At 34.4% G+C, this 20000-nt stretch overlaps 2 protein-coding genes across 8 annotated transcripts in view; one reads left to right on the top strand and one right to left on the bottom strand.

The window, feature by feature from the left end:
* LOC136837473 (acylphosphatase-2-like) overlaps positions 1 to 20000 on the top strand; it is a 275757-nt gene that overhangs the window by 185504 nt on the left and 70253 nt on the right. The gene's annotated exons all lie outside the window — the stretch shown is intronic.
* The window catches only part of LOC136837471 (uncharacterized), a 50705-nt gene that overhangs the window by 13518 nt on the left and 17187 nt on the right, over positions 1 to 20000 (bottom strand). For all 7 annotated transcript variants that reach the window (XM_067102255.1, XM_067102261.1, XM_067102254.1 and 4 more), the window contains exons 3-4: positions 3067 to 3172; positions 1279 to 1412 (exon numbers count right to left, since the gene is read on the bottom strand). In XM_067102255.1, the coding sequence (XP_066958356.1) occupies positions 1279 to 1412; positions 3067 to 3172 (240 nt within the window). The remainder of the gene's footprint in view (positions 1 to 1278; positions 1413 to 3066; positions 3173 to 20000) is intronic.

Genomic DNA, 20000 nt, shown 5'->3' with positions numbered 1-20000 from the left:
CTAAGTCGTTATATTTATCTTCGTTCGAAGATAATTCATGTTAATATTCTCCGTATGATGTGGGTTATTGATCGCACATTAATATTCATGTTCCGTTTCTCTGGCAGCGATAATAAATTTTTAATGAGCTCCCTGAAATTTACAATATAATATTAATTACAATTATAGTTTTTCATGTCACCAAGCAATCTTGACTGTAAGTTTGGGAAGATGATATTTTACAGCAGAATGATGTTGTATAAGATATTTTACAAGTTTATTTTACGGAGTAAAGAAAGAGAAATCTTTTGAATTCTTTTTAAAAACGCATGATGCAAATCGTTTGTTCCCAGCTCGCTTCTCCCATTGTTTAAGAACGTGGATGATTCGGTTAACCTTAGACATCTGCTTAAATGCCTGATTTGAAATGCCGATTGCCTCAGTGGCCGATTTTATTCAAAGCGCAAATCTGAGGGTTCAATAAATTATTTGATGCATAGAAACTGAGACGAGCACAAATGATAAAGACAAGTCCGTTCCCCCAGTGTAAGTCAGTTCAGGAACTTCACTCCTTCAGCTGGTAACTAGAAAACACAAGTCGGCGACTTATCACAGACAGGTTGCCAACAAGTTAACGACCGCAAGTGGAGAACGATTCTCTAGCAAATGCTGGTTAACCATGTGAGGCATTGGTCAGGCCACTGACTTGCATTCAATCTGTTTAGGATATGTTGCCGACACGCTTATGACATGTATAAAACATGTCATAAACACGTGTCGGCAGCTTATCACAAACAGGTTGAATGTATGGATACACCCTTATAAAATACCGATTTCTTTTCATTTAGAGATACATCACATTTAGAATTACACAACAAATCAAGAAGGCAAAATAAATGAGGGTACTTTGAACAGCCGATTTCTTTTCATTTAGAATTACACAACAAATCAAGAAAGCAAAATAAATGAGAGTACTCTGAACAGCCGATTTCTTTTCATTTAGAATTACACAACAAATCAAGAAAGCAAAATAAATGAGAGTACTCTGAACAGCCGATTTCTTTTCATTTAGAATTACATCACACATCGAAAAGGCAAAATAAATGAGATTAATTTGAACATTCGATTCTTTTCATTTAGAATCACATCAAAAGTCAAGAAGGCAAAATAAATGAGATTAGTTTGAACATCCGGTTTCTTTTCATTTAGAATTACATCACAAATCAAGAAGGCAAAATAAAAAATGAGATTAGTCTGAGCGTCTGTCATAAGGTGTACAGAGAAATTAAATGATCGTACCTTAAATTCGTTCGAAAAATTTTGCAGTCTGAAAGTTTGCGCGACCCAGGTGTTATTGTGCTCTGCCAGATCGTGAGGGAAGGAATAGTTGAATATTTCCTGCGTCTTGTCAACCACTAAATCAAACGCCTGACCTGAAAGTAAAAATGTTCCAGTAGGAAAAAAATGACAGGATTTTGTAATGCTATGGCAGTTATCGGACTACATAGGATGGAATAGACTATAGAGTTTAGGCCAAGGACAAGCACTGGGACCTATAAGGTCATTCGCGCTGGAAAGGAAAATGAGAGTAGGCAGGTTGAAAGGTGTAACGGGAGGAAAACCTCTCAGTTGCACTATGAAATAATTGTTAGGAGTGTGTGGATAGCAAGATGGAAGAAAGATAATATGAATGAAGGTACAGTTATCATTTCATTGAATATTTTAAGTTTACCTGTGATGTTACGTCTAGTGTGATTATTACATTTGATAACCTGACAATTTTCAATTCACCTTAAGCGTTCTGTTCAGAAGTAACATTCTGTAAGTGACTTTAGTAAAAGCGCAAAAGTTTGATTTTTAACAGTTTTAAATCCTGTAATGACATTCAACATTTCCTGACTTCTAATTCTCTTCGAATATATTTAGAAACGGCGCTTTACATTTCAAATAATTTCGGACTGTTGTCCATAATATTAAACAAATGACACTCGATCCTTTACGTCAGATGCATTTGTCCATCCGTACTGGATTCTTTGATCCTTATTATTGTTCGTTTATTATTCTTATTTCATCTACTGAATTCTGAATCAGTACTTGTTATTTCCTTAATGCTGAATTTTATTAATTTTTTTTTCTAATACCAATATACTTGCCATTCCACTATTAAGTCCCTGCAGAGAGAGAGAGAGAGAGAGAGAGAGAGAGAGAGAGAGAGAGAGAGAGAGATTATAATTTCAGAGAGAGAGAGAGAGAGGTTATAATTTGAGAGTGAGTGAGAGAGAGAGAGAGAAAATATCTATCCCCAGTGACTGGCAAACCATACTCGATCTCACTATGCAAACTTTCCCATCATTTGATACTTAATGAATCTTGCGACATGTGATTCTTGATCCCCTATTGACAATCCAAGATACAGAAGCACCACATGAACCGCAATTCTTGCCTCTAAAGTATCGCTTGGAAAGAGCAAGAGGAAGAAGTTATGTGTTCTCATATGATCGTATCTCTCTCTCTCTCTCTCTCTCTCTCTCTCTCTCTCTCTCTCTCTCTCTCTCTCTCTCTCTCGTTTGTCCTTCTGCATCCGATCTCTAATTGGCAAAGTTTAGGCGTCTGCTTGTGCAGACTTCCACCGTCTTTTCTTCTCATTACGATGACTTCTCAAGTAAAATCTAGCCGACCTGTCGCTGCTGCCTTTCATTTTAGAAAGGCAAATGCAGGAATAGATTTGTGCAGATATATATACATATAATATATATATATATATATATATATATATATATATATATATATATATATATATATATATATATATATATATATATATATATATATATATACTGTACATATATTGTTATTTATCTCAGTGGTAATTCTATAAGCAAATTATTCGCTTTTGAGTCGTGAAAGGCGCTGCAAAAATATTGGTGAAACATTTATACTTCTGATAGCGTGATTTAAGTCCGATTCTATATTTATTCTTATATAATCACCACAAAAAAAAGCTTAGTGGTCAAAGGCAAGACGTAAGTCGAAATCCAGCTTCCATTAATCACTGTGCTTTCAAAACTCAGAAATCTGTAGACTCACCGAGCATACTGAAGTTTCCCTTGGCAGCGATGTAATAGCTTAGGATCAGCGTGCCGTTTTCCAAGGCTGGAAACTTCTTTTCCAGGACGCTGCCCGTTGGTAAAGTCTGGAAGAATTAGAAAAAAACGTTTCAGTTTTATGCTTACGTCGTTCATATTGAGTATTTGCTGTCTGTTAGTAAGAACTGTGGGTATTATTCTTCTACTTATTTCACTTACAGTGATTGAGTCTGAAGATAACTACGTTGATGGAAACTATGATGTAACTTCCATAGCTGTTTTAGTTGTTGTTCTTATTGTTTTTGTTGCTGTTGCTGTTGGTGGTAGTTGTGAAAATAGTTTTGGTGCTTGGTACTCTATAGCTGTATTCGCTTTTGATGTTACAGATTCCAAGCTGCAGTCGATCCCAGCTGAATTTCTGCAGTCTTTTTTTACCAGAGAAATGTCTTACAAGGGGTTTTGAGAAACCGAACATACATTCGTGGATAAGAGTAAGGAAAGCGAATAATTCTATTGTTCTTATATATATATATATATATATATATATATATATATATATATATATATATGTGTGTATATATAGACTTATGTATATGTATATATATATACTTATGTATATATATATATATATATATATATATATATATATATATATACATACATACACACATATGTTTGAGGAAGAAATGTGCCCTTATGCATGAAAGGAAGGGGCATTTCCATTTTTCATTGTAGTTTCGAGTTTAGAAAACAGTATTTAAGAATATAGTATATATATATATATATATATATATATATATATATATATATATAAATATATATATATATGTATATATGCACATAATATATATTTATATATGTATATATATACACATATATGTACATATATATTTAATTTATATACATAATATATATGTGTATGTATGTGTGTATATATATATAGTATATATATATATATGTATAATATATATATATGTTCAAATATGTGTGTGACTGTATTTCTACGGAAAACTTCACTGTAACTATAACTTATACAGAAAAAAAGAGAGAAAAGATTCAAACCTTAAAAAGAGAAGCCGAACAAATGAGAATAGCGTCCGAGAAGATCCCAGACAATGTTTTCGCTCGAACTCGTCTTGATATTAGGGCCGAAAGTTTCGTGAATAGTATGCAAAACAGCTTATTCATTATACATTCATTCTTATCGAGCTCGGAAGGGGAGGAGGAGGAGGATCGGAAGGGAAGGAGGAGAAGGATGGGGAGGGGGAGGATCGGAAGGGGAGGAGGAGAAGGTGGAGAAGGAGGATCGGAAGGGGAGGAGGAGGATCGGAAGGGGAGGAGGAGGATGAGGAGATCGGAAGGGAAGGTGGAGGAGGCGGAGAAGGATCGGAAGAGGAGGAGGGGAGGGGGCGGTAGAGGGGGAGGAAAGAAGGGGAGGAGGCGGGAGAGGAGGATCGGAAGGGGAGGGGGGGGGGGAGGTGGAGGACGAGGAAAGAAGGGGAGATGGTGGAGGAGAAGGATCGGAAGGGGAGGAGGAGGAGGGGGGGGGGCGGTGGAGGGGGAGGAAAGAAGGGGAGGAGGAGGATCGGAAGTGGAGGAGGAGGAGGCGGAAGAGGAGGATCGGAAGGGGAGGAGGAGGAGGAGGGGGAGGGGGAGGTGGAGGAGGAGGAAAGAAGAGGAGGAGGAAAGAAAAGGAGGAGGAGATGGAGGAGGAAGAGGGGGAGGATCGGAAGGGGGGGAGGAGGAATGTCATAAAAAACGGAAATTTCACAATTCGTCCACAGAGGAGGTAGATGTGGGGTCGTTCGTTGCCTTATTTAAGGCGCGTTCTATTAAAACTCTCCCAGGCCGCCACAATTGAAAGGGCGTTTCGAGAAGAAGAGCTTTTCGTCCTGCCTGGGATAGATAGCTCGTTCATCAGTTCATGTGGCTGCTTACGGTTTTGGTTATAATTTTCCGCGGGTTTTCTCTTCTCTCTCTCTGTTATGGGCATCTGTTCTGTGGAACTGTGGAAGTTTCCTTTTTTAGGAATAATAATAATAATAATAATAGTCATAGAATAGACTATAATAATAATAATAGTCATAAAATGTACTATAATAATAATGATAATAATAGTAATAATAATAATAGTAACGACAGCAAAGAGATAATGCTTTCTGATCGTTAAAAAGTGATATCATGGATTTGGTCCATGGTAGCCATTTATATTCTTAGAAGGATACTCTTTGATAATAGATTGTTTGTTTGACGTGGCTCTGTAAATCAAACATAGTTTTTTTTTAATGAATGATTGCTTAAAATTTTGCTTAGATAGCCTTAGATTATCAGTTCTTTATTGATAGAAATCTTCATTTGTAAATTCCACGAACAAAACAATTTGGAAAATTTATCAGTCACTTTCACTACAAGTTATAGACGACCTAATTGTAACTATGGATTTCAGTTCCTTATTAGTTTGTTTATAGCCTTTGGCGAAATCCTAAAGAAGCGTCTCATTTCGCTTAATTAAATGTAAAGAACAAACTCGGTTCCAAATGGGTTTTCAGGACGGTCATTTTAATCTTGCTAAGTGTATGAGGACATCCTCAAAAAATGATTTCATTTGTATTTTTGCCTTGTCCTGAGATTCGTTTTAGTTTTCTGTAGAAGAAAACTATTGAGATGGCTTTGTCTGTCCGTCCGCACTTTTTTCTGTCCGCCCTCAGATCTCAAAAACTACTGAGGCTAGAGGGTCCCAAATTGCTATGTTGATCATCCACCCTCCAATCATCAAACATACCAAATTGCAGCCCTCTAGCCTCAGTAGTTTTTATTTTATTTAAGGTTAAAGTTAGCCATAATCGTGCTTCTGGCAACGATATACGTAGGCCACCACCGGGCCGTGGTTAAAGTTTCATGGGCCGCGGCTCATACAGCATTATACCGAGACCACCGACAGCTAGGTCTATTTTCTGTGGCCTTGATTATACGCTGTACGGAAAGCTCGATTGCGCCGAGGAAACTTCTGCGCATTTTTTACTTGTTTGTTCGTTTATTGTGCCTCCGGAGAAACAAACAAAGTCCCCGCAATGATGTAGCAGCAACAAAAGCACCCATGACAACAACGACAACGGAAAAACAGCAAAAACAACTCCAGCCGGACGTCTGTCGCATCTCCCAAGCATCCCAGAGAGGTGCTTGCAACTTAGGTGCAATAGCCACTCCTCGACGTAACTCCCCCCCGTATTCCCCATGCACCTTATGGGAATGCATGCAAATGGGGAAAGTTCTTTATTATGTGACGTCAGAGGAGTTTTCTGTGAGGGAATGAGGCTGGTTAGATGAGAAAATGCGATGGGGGGAGTCGGGTAGGGGACGGATTTGTTAAGAGAAAGGAAGGTTTTGCTTCTCGTAGGTATTAGATTATTATTATTAGATATGAGATAAGCATATACAAATCGCGTCGTTTAACGCTATTTCATTTTTTTTCGTGGCGTGACAGCAACGAAGGTCGTTAATGCCCAGGGGTAAATGTGAGAAGGAAAGCCACTGTTAAAGTAATAGAACAGAGAAAAGACATTTTGAGGTATATAAGCAGTAGAAAAATTCAAATGAGAACTTATACAAATCGCGTTGTTTAATACTGTTTCATTTTTTTTCTTGGCGTGACAGTTACGAGGGTCGTTAATGCCCAAGGGTAAATGTGAGAAGGACAACCACTGTTAATGTAACAGAGCAGAGAAAAGACATTTTGAGAAATATGAGAGGTAGAAAAATTCAGATGAACTTAACTGAAAAAGATTAACTGAAGCTTATCTAATGTCACTACCGAATAAGGAATCGACGTTGTAATCACTCGAGCAAAACATCTGAAGGTGAATCAATTTAAAATTACTCATAAGGGCAAATTAAAGATCATACAAATAAAATCCATTATCAGCTCTGACCTTGCCGTCCTAGACCACCTAGACAATGAAATGACGAATTGATCTAGTGATAAGAAAATGAAAACGAAGGTCAGTGGAAGCCTCACGCCTCATCAGAACCGGCGCTGGTGACTCACACATCTGCCCCACATAAGCTAACGTAAGCACATACACAGGTGTTTAAGCCAAGTGTTTGATCCCTTGACTTGCCATGAATCATCGCGTGAATGGTATTCCCGTTTTCTGTTCTCACGGAGTACTGCTGAACTCTTTTGAAAAGAGGCGGGTTGGACAGTATTCGTTTGAGATATTTTTGTTCTTTCATATTAACGCAATGGGATTTTTACTTAGAGGTTCACCTTGCATAATCCCTCTGTTGTAAAATAAAGTAGCTTCTCTTAAACTGAAAAGAATACTAATTGTTAGCATCCATGCATTTTGCTGTGTTTACATAAACCCGCTTTTTCAGTAAATCAAGAATTTCTCGGAGCAATGTTGAATTTACATCAATTCAAATCGTTATCACAGTTTTATGATTTGCCATTTCCCATATCTAAATTATTCCGTACCGGGTAATGCCGTCAGTGCACCTCACGTAGTGCGCTGTAGGCATTACTTAAGGTTCTTTACAGCGTCTCCTCGGTCCCTAGCTGTACCCTCTTTCATCCCTTTTACTGCACCTCTGTTCATATTCGCTTTCTTCCATCTAACTTTCCACCCTCTCTAACAATTGTTTCGTAGTGCAACTGCGAGGTTTTCCTCCTGTTACACCTTTCAAACCTTGTTACTGTCAGTTCCCCTTTCAGCGCTGAGTGACCTCGTAGGTCCCAACGCTTGGCCTTTTCCCTAAATTCTGTATTTTGTTCTGTTCTGTCTAAATTAAAACTGAAAACTGTAACAGCAAAGAATGAAAAGAGGATGAATCCTCAGCCCTTAAGAAAGAATAGACCTCTTGAAAGATGATAATTGAAAAGTAGAATATAAAAAAAAAAAATGTAGTTGGAGGACCCTTACCTAAACAGCAGTATGGGTAATTTGAAATATCTGCTTTCAGTTTTTCACATTTCTATCCATGGCAGAAGTAATAGATATTTATTCACTTGTTGTGTGTCCATGAAACATAGACTTAAAGAGCAGCTGGAGAGATAGGAAAGTCCAAATATAAATTCTGCAGGGTGTCTACACACGGCAGGAAAACAAAGAGAAGCAGAGTCAACATCAACCTTGAATGTCTGCATTCAATATTCAAAAATTGGAGGGAAGATTTGATGGAGCAGTTCCTCATTCGTGGATTCTCTCTTCTCTCTCTCTCTCTCTCTCTCTCTCTCTCTCTCTCTCTCTCTTTACTTATGATTGGTCTCTCTTTTTCACATGTCTGTACGATGGTGTGTCCTGCTGTGTGTATAAATACAATATATGTATATACATTATATATATATACATATATATATATATATATATATATATATATATATATATATATATATATATACCAGGCTGATGGAGAAGCACTTAGCATTCCTAATTCCCTTTTGTAAGCTATTCCCAAAGGTATAATGCATAGAATAGTAAATGACATTTTGTGGCTGAATATTTGCAAATATAAAAGTCACGCGTGTATGGTGACATGTATATATATATATATATATATATATATATATATATATATATATATATATATATATATATATATATATATATATATATATATATATATGTCACTGCCTACACATGTGACTTTTATATTTGCAAATATTCAGCCACAAATGTCACTTACTATTCTATGCATTATACCTTGGGAATAGCTACAAAAGGGAATTAGAAATGCTAAGTGCTTCTCCATCGGCATATATATATATATATATATATATATATATATATATATATATATATATATATATATATATATATATATATATATATATATATATATATATATATATATATATAATTTATATACATATATTTTATATATACATATATATTATATATATATACACACATACATATATACTGTATGTACAGTATATGGGTACCTGAAGCACTCAGACATATGAGACTTTTTGATGCATGACGAAACCAGACAACTTGCAATGCTCTCGCTGTGCTACCTTCCTTGTTTTACCTGTCCATTGACTCAGTTCTCTCCTTCCGTCCTCCATAACATTTACTCCCAAAATTTCTAAATGGGTCGATCACTTTCATGCATCTACAAGTCAAAGTAACATCATTGCTCCCTTTGCCTGTCTTTCATTTGCTGTCTGTCTTATTCTTGCTAATATTTTCTTTTAATTTACTTAGCTTTTCAAACGCTCTCCAGTCTATGCATCTTTTCTTCACCATCTCCAGGTAACATCGTCATCTGTAAATCTCAGCCACTACATACTCCACTCATAACCTACTTCTCTTGTTCTCTCTGTTATTGTTATTTCGCTTATTAAACCATCCATAAAAATATCAGAAAGACACGAAAGCAGAACAGCACGTATGTGAGACCCACTTTAGTGTCGAGTGAGCCACACTTCCGTTAGCAAATATTAAAAGAGCTTAGCGTTCATCCTTGAACTATTAGTAATTATCCGTGAAAATGAACATGGTTACACAAATTTAAATTTTTAAATATTTATTTTTTAGGATGTTGAATGCGAATGAAAGGTGAAAGGCTGAAGCTTTTGAGATCCGGTTGCGTAGTATATGTGGCGTAAGAACTGAAGAGTATGCTTCATAAATGGGGGGAATGTTGCGTACATGACGTGAAAGAGGCAATAGAAATGGTACACCTGGATATCCAGAAAGCCTGAGAGTCTCTGCGAGATAGAATTTGAAGACAGAGTGTGTGTGTGTGTGTGTGTGTGTGTGTGCGTGCGTGCGCGCGTGTGTAGTGGTCTGACGCCCTGCTGTTAACCCTTTTGTGTATATGTACGAAGGGGCTAATGTTTTGGAAGTTTACCGCAAAACCGGCTTATCTAATGTTTTGGAAGTTTACCGCAAAACCGCTTTATCTGCTCTTCGGCTGCTCAAGTACGAATATGACAATAACCGTTGGAAGCCACTCCTTTTAGGAGAAACTGCTTCGTGTTTAGAAATATATGCACAGCCTTAAAGTGTAAGTATGTATGTATGTATGTATGTATGTCTATATATATATGGAATACGTTAATGCACTGAGCCTTTACCCAGACGCTCCCAGCTTAAAGTGCATATGTTTTGCTTTTGGGGTGTCCTTGTTTACACAGCCTCGATAAACGGCAGTCGAAAAGTCGTGCCTTCCCCTTCTTCCAAGCCTTGATGAATAACAAAACCTGGTGATCAACTTCCCTCTCTCTCTCTCTCTCTCTCTCTCTCTCTCTCTCTCTCTCTCTCTCTCTCTCTCTCTCTGTGCCTGTATTCGTGCATGTTTAGATTGGATGATATTTATCTATTGCTTATCAGTGTTTGTCCTTCCTTCCCTCCTTATCTGGTTTAGTCTCTGAAACTATTTAGTATTTTCTCTCTTTATTTTCTTGTTGATTGGTATTCATTATATATATATATATATATATATATATATATATATATATATATATATATATATATATATATATATATATATATATACATATACATACTCTACATATATATATATGTATGTATGTATGTAAATAACTATTAGGGGAAATTACACCAGTATTTATTATTCAACTGTTATTCTTTTAAATATTTCTAAAGCCCGCATGTTATATTTTTCCCTCCTCTCTTCTCTTGCTTGCTGCTGATTTCTTTCCAATCTATTTCCCTTCACTTCCCCTTTGCGATCTCTACATCCCTGACTATTCCCTCGTTGAATATGGAAATGCTTTGATATTTTGCTTCATATTTTCATGCACCTTTTTTTCGATATCAGAGTTTCCATGGTAGATATATCTTGGTGATGGTAATGTGCATGATTATATTATTTCCTGTAATATTCAGAGTGTATTTTTTACATACGATGTATATCATATATTATATTATTATATTGTATTATATTATAATATTATGTTATATTTTATTATAGTATATTAATATATTATAGTATATTATGATATATATTCTATTTATATTATATTACTGTTCTGCTTTCTGTTGTAACATAGGGAAGAGAGAGCTCAATTGGATTAAATATTTATGTTTTATACTAAAATTAAGTTTCGTTTAGTATTGTAATATTCATGTTGCATGAATATGTATATACTGTAAATACATAAGCGTACAGAAGGAGAGAGAGAGAGAGAGAAATTTCCAATATGTATTGCTTTTATAGACCTTGTAAAATAGAATATTCCAAAATATTAGATACATATTTGAAAGTGCACTTTTGCGTGAAAGCATTGCAAAAGTTTTTAGAATTGTCGAATATACTTTCAGCATTTAAATTAACAGTTATGCTCCTTTACTTTTATATATATATATATATATATATATATATATATATATATATATATATATATATATATATATATATATATATATACTGTATATTATATATGTGTTTATATGTATGTATGTATATATATGTATAGATGTGTGTATATATATATATATGTAATTTATATATATGTATATATATTTACATACATATATATGTGTATGTGTGTATATATATAACATATATATGCATATACGTAAATATTTATATACAAGTGTGTGTGAGTGCTTGGAATCGTAACCGCTAATAACCACGAATAACTCTTCGGTTCGGTCGCAAAATAACACGTCTCTACGTCACATTGAGGTCGTGCAAGTGTTCAGCTGAGCACTGTCACAGTTCTTGACCCGCTGACCTCATTCGGAGAGAACACCTTTTTATATGCCTTTAATCTATGTGTCTTTGTTACTAAACGACGGAATATAGTTTTCGAATTATCTATTAAACTTTTCTTGTTTACGCTGTGAAAAGAATGATGTTATTTGTGAACTTTAGGTAAGTTGGGTTGCACCCTAGCTTTATGGGTAAGTTCAGGTCAGAGATTGCAGGGACTAGTGAACTCTTGGGTAAAAGAAAGAAAAACTGTGTTCAAGTATTTATGTCTCAAAGGGGATAAATAATTGCAGGGTCTTACAGAATATTAAAAGCTACTGCAATTATATATAATATTTATATATATATATATATATATATATATATATATATATATATATATATATATATATATATATATATATATATGTATGTGTATGAATATATATCTATATATATAAATAATTATATGTATACATATATATATATATAATTTTTGGGGAAAAGTTTGCAAAACACGAAGGATATATTTATAATCCTGGAATCTAATTAACTCTTGTTCATTTGCATCTTTCTTTTTTGACAAAAGAAAAACATAAAACTTACTTTTTATCATGATAATCACTCTTATTGCAACATGAATAATTAGTTTCAACATTTTGCATTAAAAATGTTTGATAACTTTTATTTTTTTCTAAACGAAATTTTATTTTATAATTCTGTAGTGACACACCTGAGAGAATTGTGGCTATGACCTTACATTCATACATGCGTGTATATGCATGTGTCTATCAAACCAAAGACTAAGAAGGAACATTTAAATATTTAGTAACATATATAACATTGAAAAAAACTTAGTATAATCTCTTACATTCATACATGCGTGTATATGCAGGTGTATATCAAACCAAAGACTAAGAAGGAACATTTAAACATTTAGTAACATACATAACATTGAAAAAACTTAGTATAATCTCTTTCATTCATACATGTGTGTATATGTTTGTATATGTGTATAACACACCTAAAACAAAGAATATGAGCTTCGGTATTTGTAGCGAGAAATCGTAGTATAAGTAAAAATATAGTGAAGCTGAACACTTGTGGCATTTAAAATTACGCAGATGTAACCTCGCCATAATTATTTTTTATGATATGTGGAGTCATGCTGCAGAGTGTAAAATTTCTCACAAATATAGCAATTGAATATTTGTAATAAAAAAAGTTCTAAGGGTTGGAATAATTCCTTCAGGACGAATGATATGGAATACCTCAACCAAATCATTTCTCAGGAGTTGGAGTTGTTTAAATTATCTTTGTGATGGACGGAAAAGCATTTTGAAGTCAGTGCACAATAACAATTTTTAAAAAATCAAAATAAAATCAGCTCATCACTACGTCTGTAGTCTTTAACAGAGGGGATATTCACGTAGATACCCCTGCCCAGAGACAGGGTAAGAACGAACTAGTTCACAAAAAAACTAAGGCCACGATTCAAACATCGTGAACGCGTCCCGGTTAATCAGAAAACTTAAGTTAATTCTGTCATTTACTCCAGCAGGAATTGCTTAGGAGCCTTTGCCACAGAGAAATTCACATGGATAATCACTGTTGTTGGGTAAATATTTGGCCGAGGAAGTCTTTTTGCCCGTTTTTGGTGTCGCGTCAAGAATCCCTAAGCTGAAATAAGTGTCTTGTCTCCCAAGATGCCCAGTCAGTGAGTTACCCACTATTACTAAGTGTTGTTTTTTTTTCGTCTTCCTGCTTCTTTGAGAACCAATTACCACCAAGAGTCTCTTTAGCAAGATGGAAACCACATTCTATGATAAACACATAGACAAATGAATATTGTTACGAATACGCGCAAGTAGATATTCCCAACCCTTTCTTATCTGTAACTTCAGGAAGAAAAACAGAAAAAGCTGCACAGAAGAAGAATTATATTTCTTGAAAACAAGCGGAAGGCACAGATATCATAGCAATCCCAAGTAGATGATATTCCTTGCACTTTACAGCTTCTAGAGAGGGACTAGAAGCTATTCTGGACAAATAAAATCTGCATAAATTCAATGGCTGTATGCGCACAGAAAAGGGAAGTCCACATTTACATATATTTTATTGGGCTCTTTCTCCACTCGGTAAAGGATAGAGTCTTCTTTTAGTTGTGTGGCAGATTTGCTTCTTCACTCTATTTTATTAACATTGTCGAGTAGTTTCCTGGAAAATTACCCGTATGGGTAACTTGATACTTTAATACCTTCTTGAAGGATTGTCAAAACATTCCAATATATCTTTTTTTTTTAGATTAATTTTTGTAATTATTATTATTTTTTTTTATTTGAAGCAATTTTTCTCATTCATGCTCTTCCCTTTAACATGAGATGGAAAAATATGCCCGACTTTTGAGAAAATTCTTGTTTCCAGGGTTATGTTTCTATTATCTTGAAACTTACGCAGTGGGATTTGTTTTATAAAAATCTTCTCTTGTTAGATTAAAAAAATTCTCATCGATTTCAGTGCTCCTTTCTTAGATTTCCCAGAATTCCTTTCTCTCCTGTATATGTGTATGTGTGTGTGTGTGTGTACCCACGGGAGTGTAAAAGAAAAATATAATGAAAAAAACATGCTGACGTCAAAATAAGAAATATCAGGGTACTTTTCTGTATGGAAAATAATAAAACTGCCTCTGAAAATGAAAATGATTTTAGTCTTCTGGGAACAACAGAGAGAAGAGAGCATTCCAAATTTTACCAAAAGTTAAAGGACTGATAAAACTGGCTGGCCATCAAGTTATTATTATTATTATTATTATTATTATTATTATTATTATTATTATTATTATTATTATTATTATTACGTTACTGTACAAACATATTTAAAAATAAAACTAAGCAGAGATCTTTGGAGAATCTTCTTTGATTCTCCTTTTCTATTTAAAAGGGATATCGTACAAATTTCGAAAACTCCCTGTACATTTTTTTTAAATTATATTTGTACAGTTCCATAATTATGGATTTGTTTCTCCATTTTAAGATGCATGCCATAATTAGTAGTTTTTAACTTAATATTATTATTATTATTATTATTATTATTATTATTATTATTATTATTATTATTATTATTATTATATCATAAAAATCTCATAATAGCACGAGTCACTATAGTGGTGAAGAAATCCACAGTGGTGTAGATATAAATACATATTTTTGAAATATATATACAAAAGAGAGTTTTCGAGAACCTGTTGCTCGATTCTCCTTGACTTCCAAGACTGCTTCAGTGTTTTCTGTCAGATTGAGAAGGAGAATCGAGCAACAGGTTCTCGAAAGCTCTCTTTTGTATATATATATCTAAAATATATATTTACATCCACACCACTGTAGATTTCTTCACCATTATAGTGACTCGTGCTATTATGAGATTTTTATGAAATAATAATAATAATAATAATAATAATAATAATAATAATAATAATAATAATAATAATAATAATAATAATAATAATTTGAAAGGAGTAGACCCTCTTTTAAGCATGTTCTAAGAGAACGGCAGCCAGATTACGTACATCGGCCTGTTCTTAGCAGATATCAGCATCGAAGAGAAGAGAATGGTGAGGAGAATTGAAAAGACATTGTATAAAATCAATTCTACTGATGCTGCTATCATTTTTAATAGAATAATAATAATAATAATAATAATAATAATAATAATAATAATAATAATAACACACACATAATAATATAATAATAATAGTGCTAAGAAATTCACAATCTCGTGAAAAACAATCAGTGGAATAAAAATCCACATCTATATAGTAAATATGTTACTGTGTAAAATAAGCAAGCAAAGACTTTAGAACACCTGAACGGTGTTCCTCATCAGTGTTCAGGTGAACACTGATGAGGAACACTGTTCAGGTGTTCTAAAGTCTTTGCTTGTTCATTTTACATAGGAATATATTTACTATATAATTGTGAATTTTTATTACACATTATTATTATTATTATTATTATTATTATTATTATTATTATTATTATTATTATTATTATTATTATTATTATTGAGATATACACAAATGATTCCATGCAGAAATCGCCCAGATTTGAAATCGAGGTGCACGTATTATTCCACGATTCGTTCGCCAGGTAGAGCAGGATCCTCTGGAAACATTTGTTTAATTACACGACTTCATTCCAGGTTAATGATGCATAATGTATCGCCTGGGCTTTAAATTTCGGGATACCCTCGAGCGTTGTGTATCCTCAGTAAATGGTGCGAGTTCTTCCCGTGATTACGTGAAGTCGAAGCTGTGGGATATTTCGTTATCTTTTTGTTTTATTAGTTAGATTCTCACGCCTAGCTGTACATAATTAGAATTATACCTAGCAGTGTCTCCAGGTAGATCAGTACTATGTAACACTGATTGATTTATAGTTGCTAAAACTGGCGCCACAACATCTAGGTTATTGGCACCGTAATCTGTCCCAAGTAAGAATAGTGGTGGATAATTAACTGCGTACGTGTTTACTGTAAGTTAATACATAATTTTAATAAGAGAAGTGCAATTATAATAGAATTGTTGATAAATGTAAATGAACAAATATTCCTAAATGTATACAATAAATATATAAAATTTGTAATAAGTAGCTTACATATAGTAGGAGAACTAAAGGATATTCTGATTTTATTTAAAAGATAAATATACAATGTTTGTGATCTGTAGCATATACACAGTAGGAGAACTAAAGGACATTCCGTTTATTTATAGGTTTGGTTCCTTCATAAGGCTTTTAATTGCAGGGTAGCGTTTAATACAAAGTAGTTTAAAAATAAGAGCTGATGAAATTCCGTGAAATATGACTTCGGCAATAGCATCATCCAATCTATTTTGAGTAGGTGAGTTAATAGCTCGATGGTAAATGCTGCAATTTATCCAAGGTTACATGACAGTCCATTAGAAGTGAGTCATTGAATGCTGCATACTTAGTTTTAAAAATAATATATTGTTTCAGTGACGTCACTTGAAATCCAGATTGACAGGTGACCGGAGAGAATTAACGAAAGTTAAAATAATTTAAGGAGTATCTGTTCAGTCAAAAACGCGTGTTTTATTCGTCATTTTCCTCTCTTATCAACATCTTTTTCCTGTCTTGGCTTCCCACATGTGAAACAAAAAAAAAAAAAACACACACACATTTGAAAAGACATCGAAACAGCCTCATTGTATAATCGTTCTATTATTTTGTAATGACAGCTGGAACGTATTAGCATTTATATATTTTCCAAGTTTTCCAGATACATTATCCAAATCGTGTTTATTGACATAGTTCAAATTTACTGATGCAAATGGCGTACTCATCCCTTCAGCTTAATTTGTGTTTTACACCGATATAGCAGTTTGTATTCATTTGTCAACTTCATAAACTGCAATAGCAATTAAATGCTCTCTAAAAGTAGCCTTGAATTCATAGGCTAATTGACTGGGTTAGTGACTCATGCTTGGACTCATGTACAGAACCACCCTATCTGTACACTTTTGTAACTTCATTATCTCTCTCTCTCTCTCTCTCTCGTGTGTGTGTGTGTCTATATTTTTTATTTGTATTTCGTGCCTCTCATTATTTACGGCTTAGGGAGTTTTTACCTCTCTCTCTCTCTCTCTCTCTCTCTCTCTCTCTCTCTCTCTCTCTCTCTCTCTCGGGTATGTGTGTGTATCTGTACTTTTATGTGCAATTTGCACCTGTCATTGTTTACGCCTATTATATATATTTTACGCCTTCGGGAACCTCTCTCTCTCTCTCTCTCTCTCTCTCTCTCTCTCTCTCTCTCTCTCTCTCTCTCTCTCTGCTATGCTATGCTATGCTATGCTATGCTCTCCACGTGATTCGAAACTTCAAGGTAATGCAATAATTTCTATGTCACCGAAACACGTCAGTTGGTCATAAAACCGTCAAGGACGTAGCGGAACAGATGTTTGATGATGAGCTAAAGTGTCTGACTCATTTCGCTCGATGACTCATATCCAAGACTCATCGTCCGGTATCGGTATTGCCCTTGTACGAATTTCCCGAAACAGATAAAACTATTTAAAATAGAAGTGTCGCTGCTAGGCCATACAATACCTTCGGACTGGCGTGTCTCAAAAAGGTTGTTGGTCATACGGTTTTTGTTATTGCTGGTGCTGTTCTTCTACTTCTTCTTCTGCTTCTTCTCAGCTTAATCCCTAGTCTGGGTCGCTGTTATGTTTTGGCAGATTTTCTACGAACAGATGCCTTTCCTGACTCCAACCCTCCCTATTTATCCGGGCTTGATGAACCTACCACGATCCTTGGAATGCCATAAATAGCTTCGGCAGTTTATCAGTTAAGAATCAAGGTTGTTATATGTATTCAAAAAAAACCAAAAGATCCTCGTTTTCCCCCTGACAAGCAATTTAAAAAAAATGGTTGTTGTAAGAATTCAAAGAGAATAAAAATCCTTGTTTTCTTTCTAACGAGGTATCTAGAAAAATGTATGTCATTAGGAATCAATAGGAATAATTCCTCTTTCAGCGTAAACATTTTCCTCCCAGAAGGAGGTCGCAAAAAAGCAACAAACGTTGTCCCATTCATTCTCTCTCTAAAAAAAAAAAAAAAAAAAAAAAAAAAAAAAAAACAGTCGGACATTGATCCCTTTAAAGCATTTAAGATATGTTACCATGATGAAGTTGAGTATTTAGCTTCTTGAACCGTAAAACATTTTTAACACAGAAAGTTCTTTCTTTCCGCACCGTGAATATTAATTTTGGAATTGCTTCGTACATGCTCTTTCCAGCAGTATTTGACGTAAGATGCAGTGAAATCGTCGAGTATGATGTTATTAGACGGTAATGTCTTTTACTCCCATGACGTGCTTCTTTCGAATAACACGGCATGTTGTTCGCATAACACAATGTCTTTATGTCTTTATTTAAAGTTTAAAAGAAATCCACAAAATGAACAATAATAAATTCTGTCGAGTGCGTTCTTAGAGGTACTGTAACATCGTTCTTCGAATGTGTGTATTCCGAGAGACATTTTAATTTTGCAGAATAACCCACAACTATCTCGTTCAAAAGACGACAAAATAAGTTGGTTTTTTACTGCCTTGTTCCCTCATAATCATGAGGAGTTAAAACTAGTTCGTTGGCGGATTTTTCCCAGCGCAATTTATTCAGAGACAGACGAAGATCTTTTAAGGCTTCCAGCATGCATTCCTGACAAGTATTTTGGAAATGAATTAAAGGAACCCTGCGGTTTCCCTCTCTCTCTCTCTCTCTCTCTCTCTCTCTCTCTCTCTCTCTCTCTCTCTCTCTCTCTCTCTCTCTCGTCTTCCTCTGATTCAGACACAACATCAATCTCTTCGGAAAGTTCCTTCACTCTGAATAACCTCCCAGAGTATGCCATGCTTACAATCCACTTGGATCTTACATTGCACACTTAACAGACTGTATCAAGCCAACTCAGGACATGAGAGGCAACCAGAGAGGATTTATGGCATGAGGGATGATGAAAAGAGATAAGGAGAGAACAGGGGACGGGTAGAAAAGCCAAGGAACTGAGGATAGAGGATTACTCGGGAAAGTTTGTGGAAGTGTCGGATTGGATAAGAATGCAAGGTCGAGTGAGCGAGTGAGTGCCTGCTTAAAGTTGTAAGGAGAATAAGCTAATGTAAAGAATATAATATGTTATATATATATATATATATATATATATATATATATATATATATATATATATATATATATATATATATATATACATACATATATTACATATATATATATATATATATATATATATATATATATATATATATATATATATATATATATATATATATATATATATACACACAGGTGTGTGTATGTGTGAAATTCATCATTCATTTCCGAATCGTTTGCTTAAACAATTAGGATATTCGCTTCCATTTTTAATCGATTCGGAAAATTAAATCAAATTCGATCACTAGCGACCATGTCCCTTCTCCTATACCACCAAAACTGGAAGAAAAATGATCCTATTTCTGAGTTCATTTGGCCTTTTCATTTATCAGCATTAAAAACTAGGATTTCGGGAGCCGCTTGTCATTATCACGTCTACAGAACGAGTGGAAAAGAAATTTTTTCCTCATGTTACCAAAACTTGGAAAAAAAAGTTACAGGGAGACAGGAAATAATATTTTATTGTCTTTTTGGGCTTATTTAACTGATGATTTCCCTTTCACATTCTTCTCTACAAGTAATCTTTA

The sequence above is a fragment of the Macrobrachium rosenbergii genome, chromosome 59 (assembly GCF_040412425.1).
Source record: "Macrobrachium rosenbergii isolate ZJJX-2024 chromosome 59, ASM4041242v1, whole genome shotgun sequence".
Lineage (NCBI taxonomy): Eukaryota > Metazoa > Arthropoda > Malacostraca > Decapoda > Palaemonidae > Macrobrachium > Macrobrachium rosenbergii.
The sequence above is the reverse complement of the archived record's forward strand: the minus strand, read 5'-3'. Positions and strand labels throughout refer to the sequence as shown.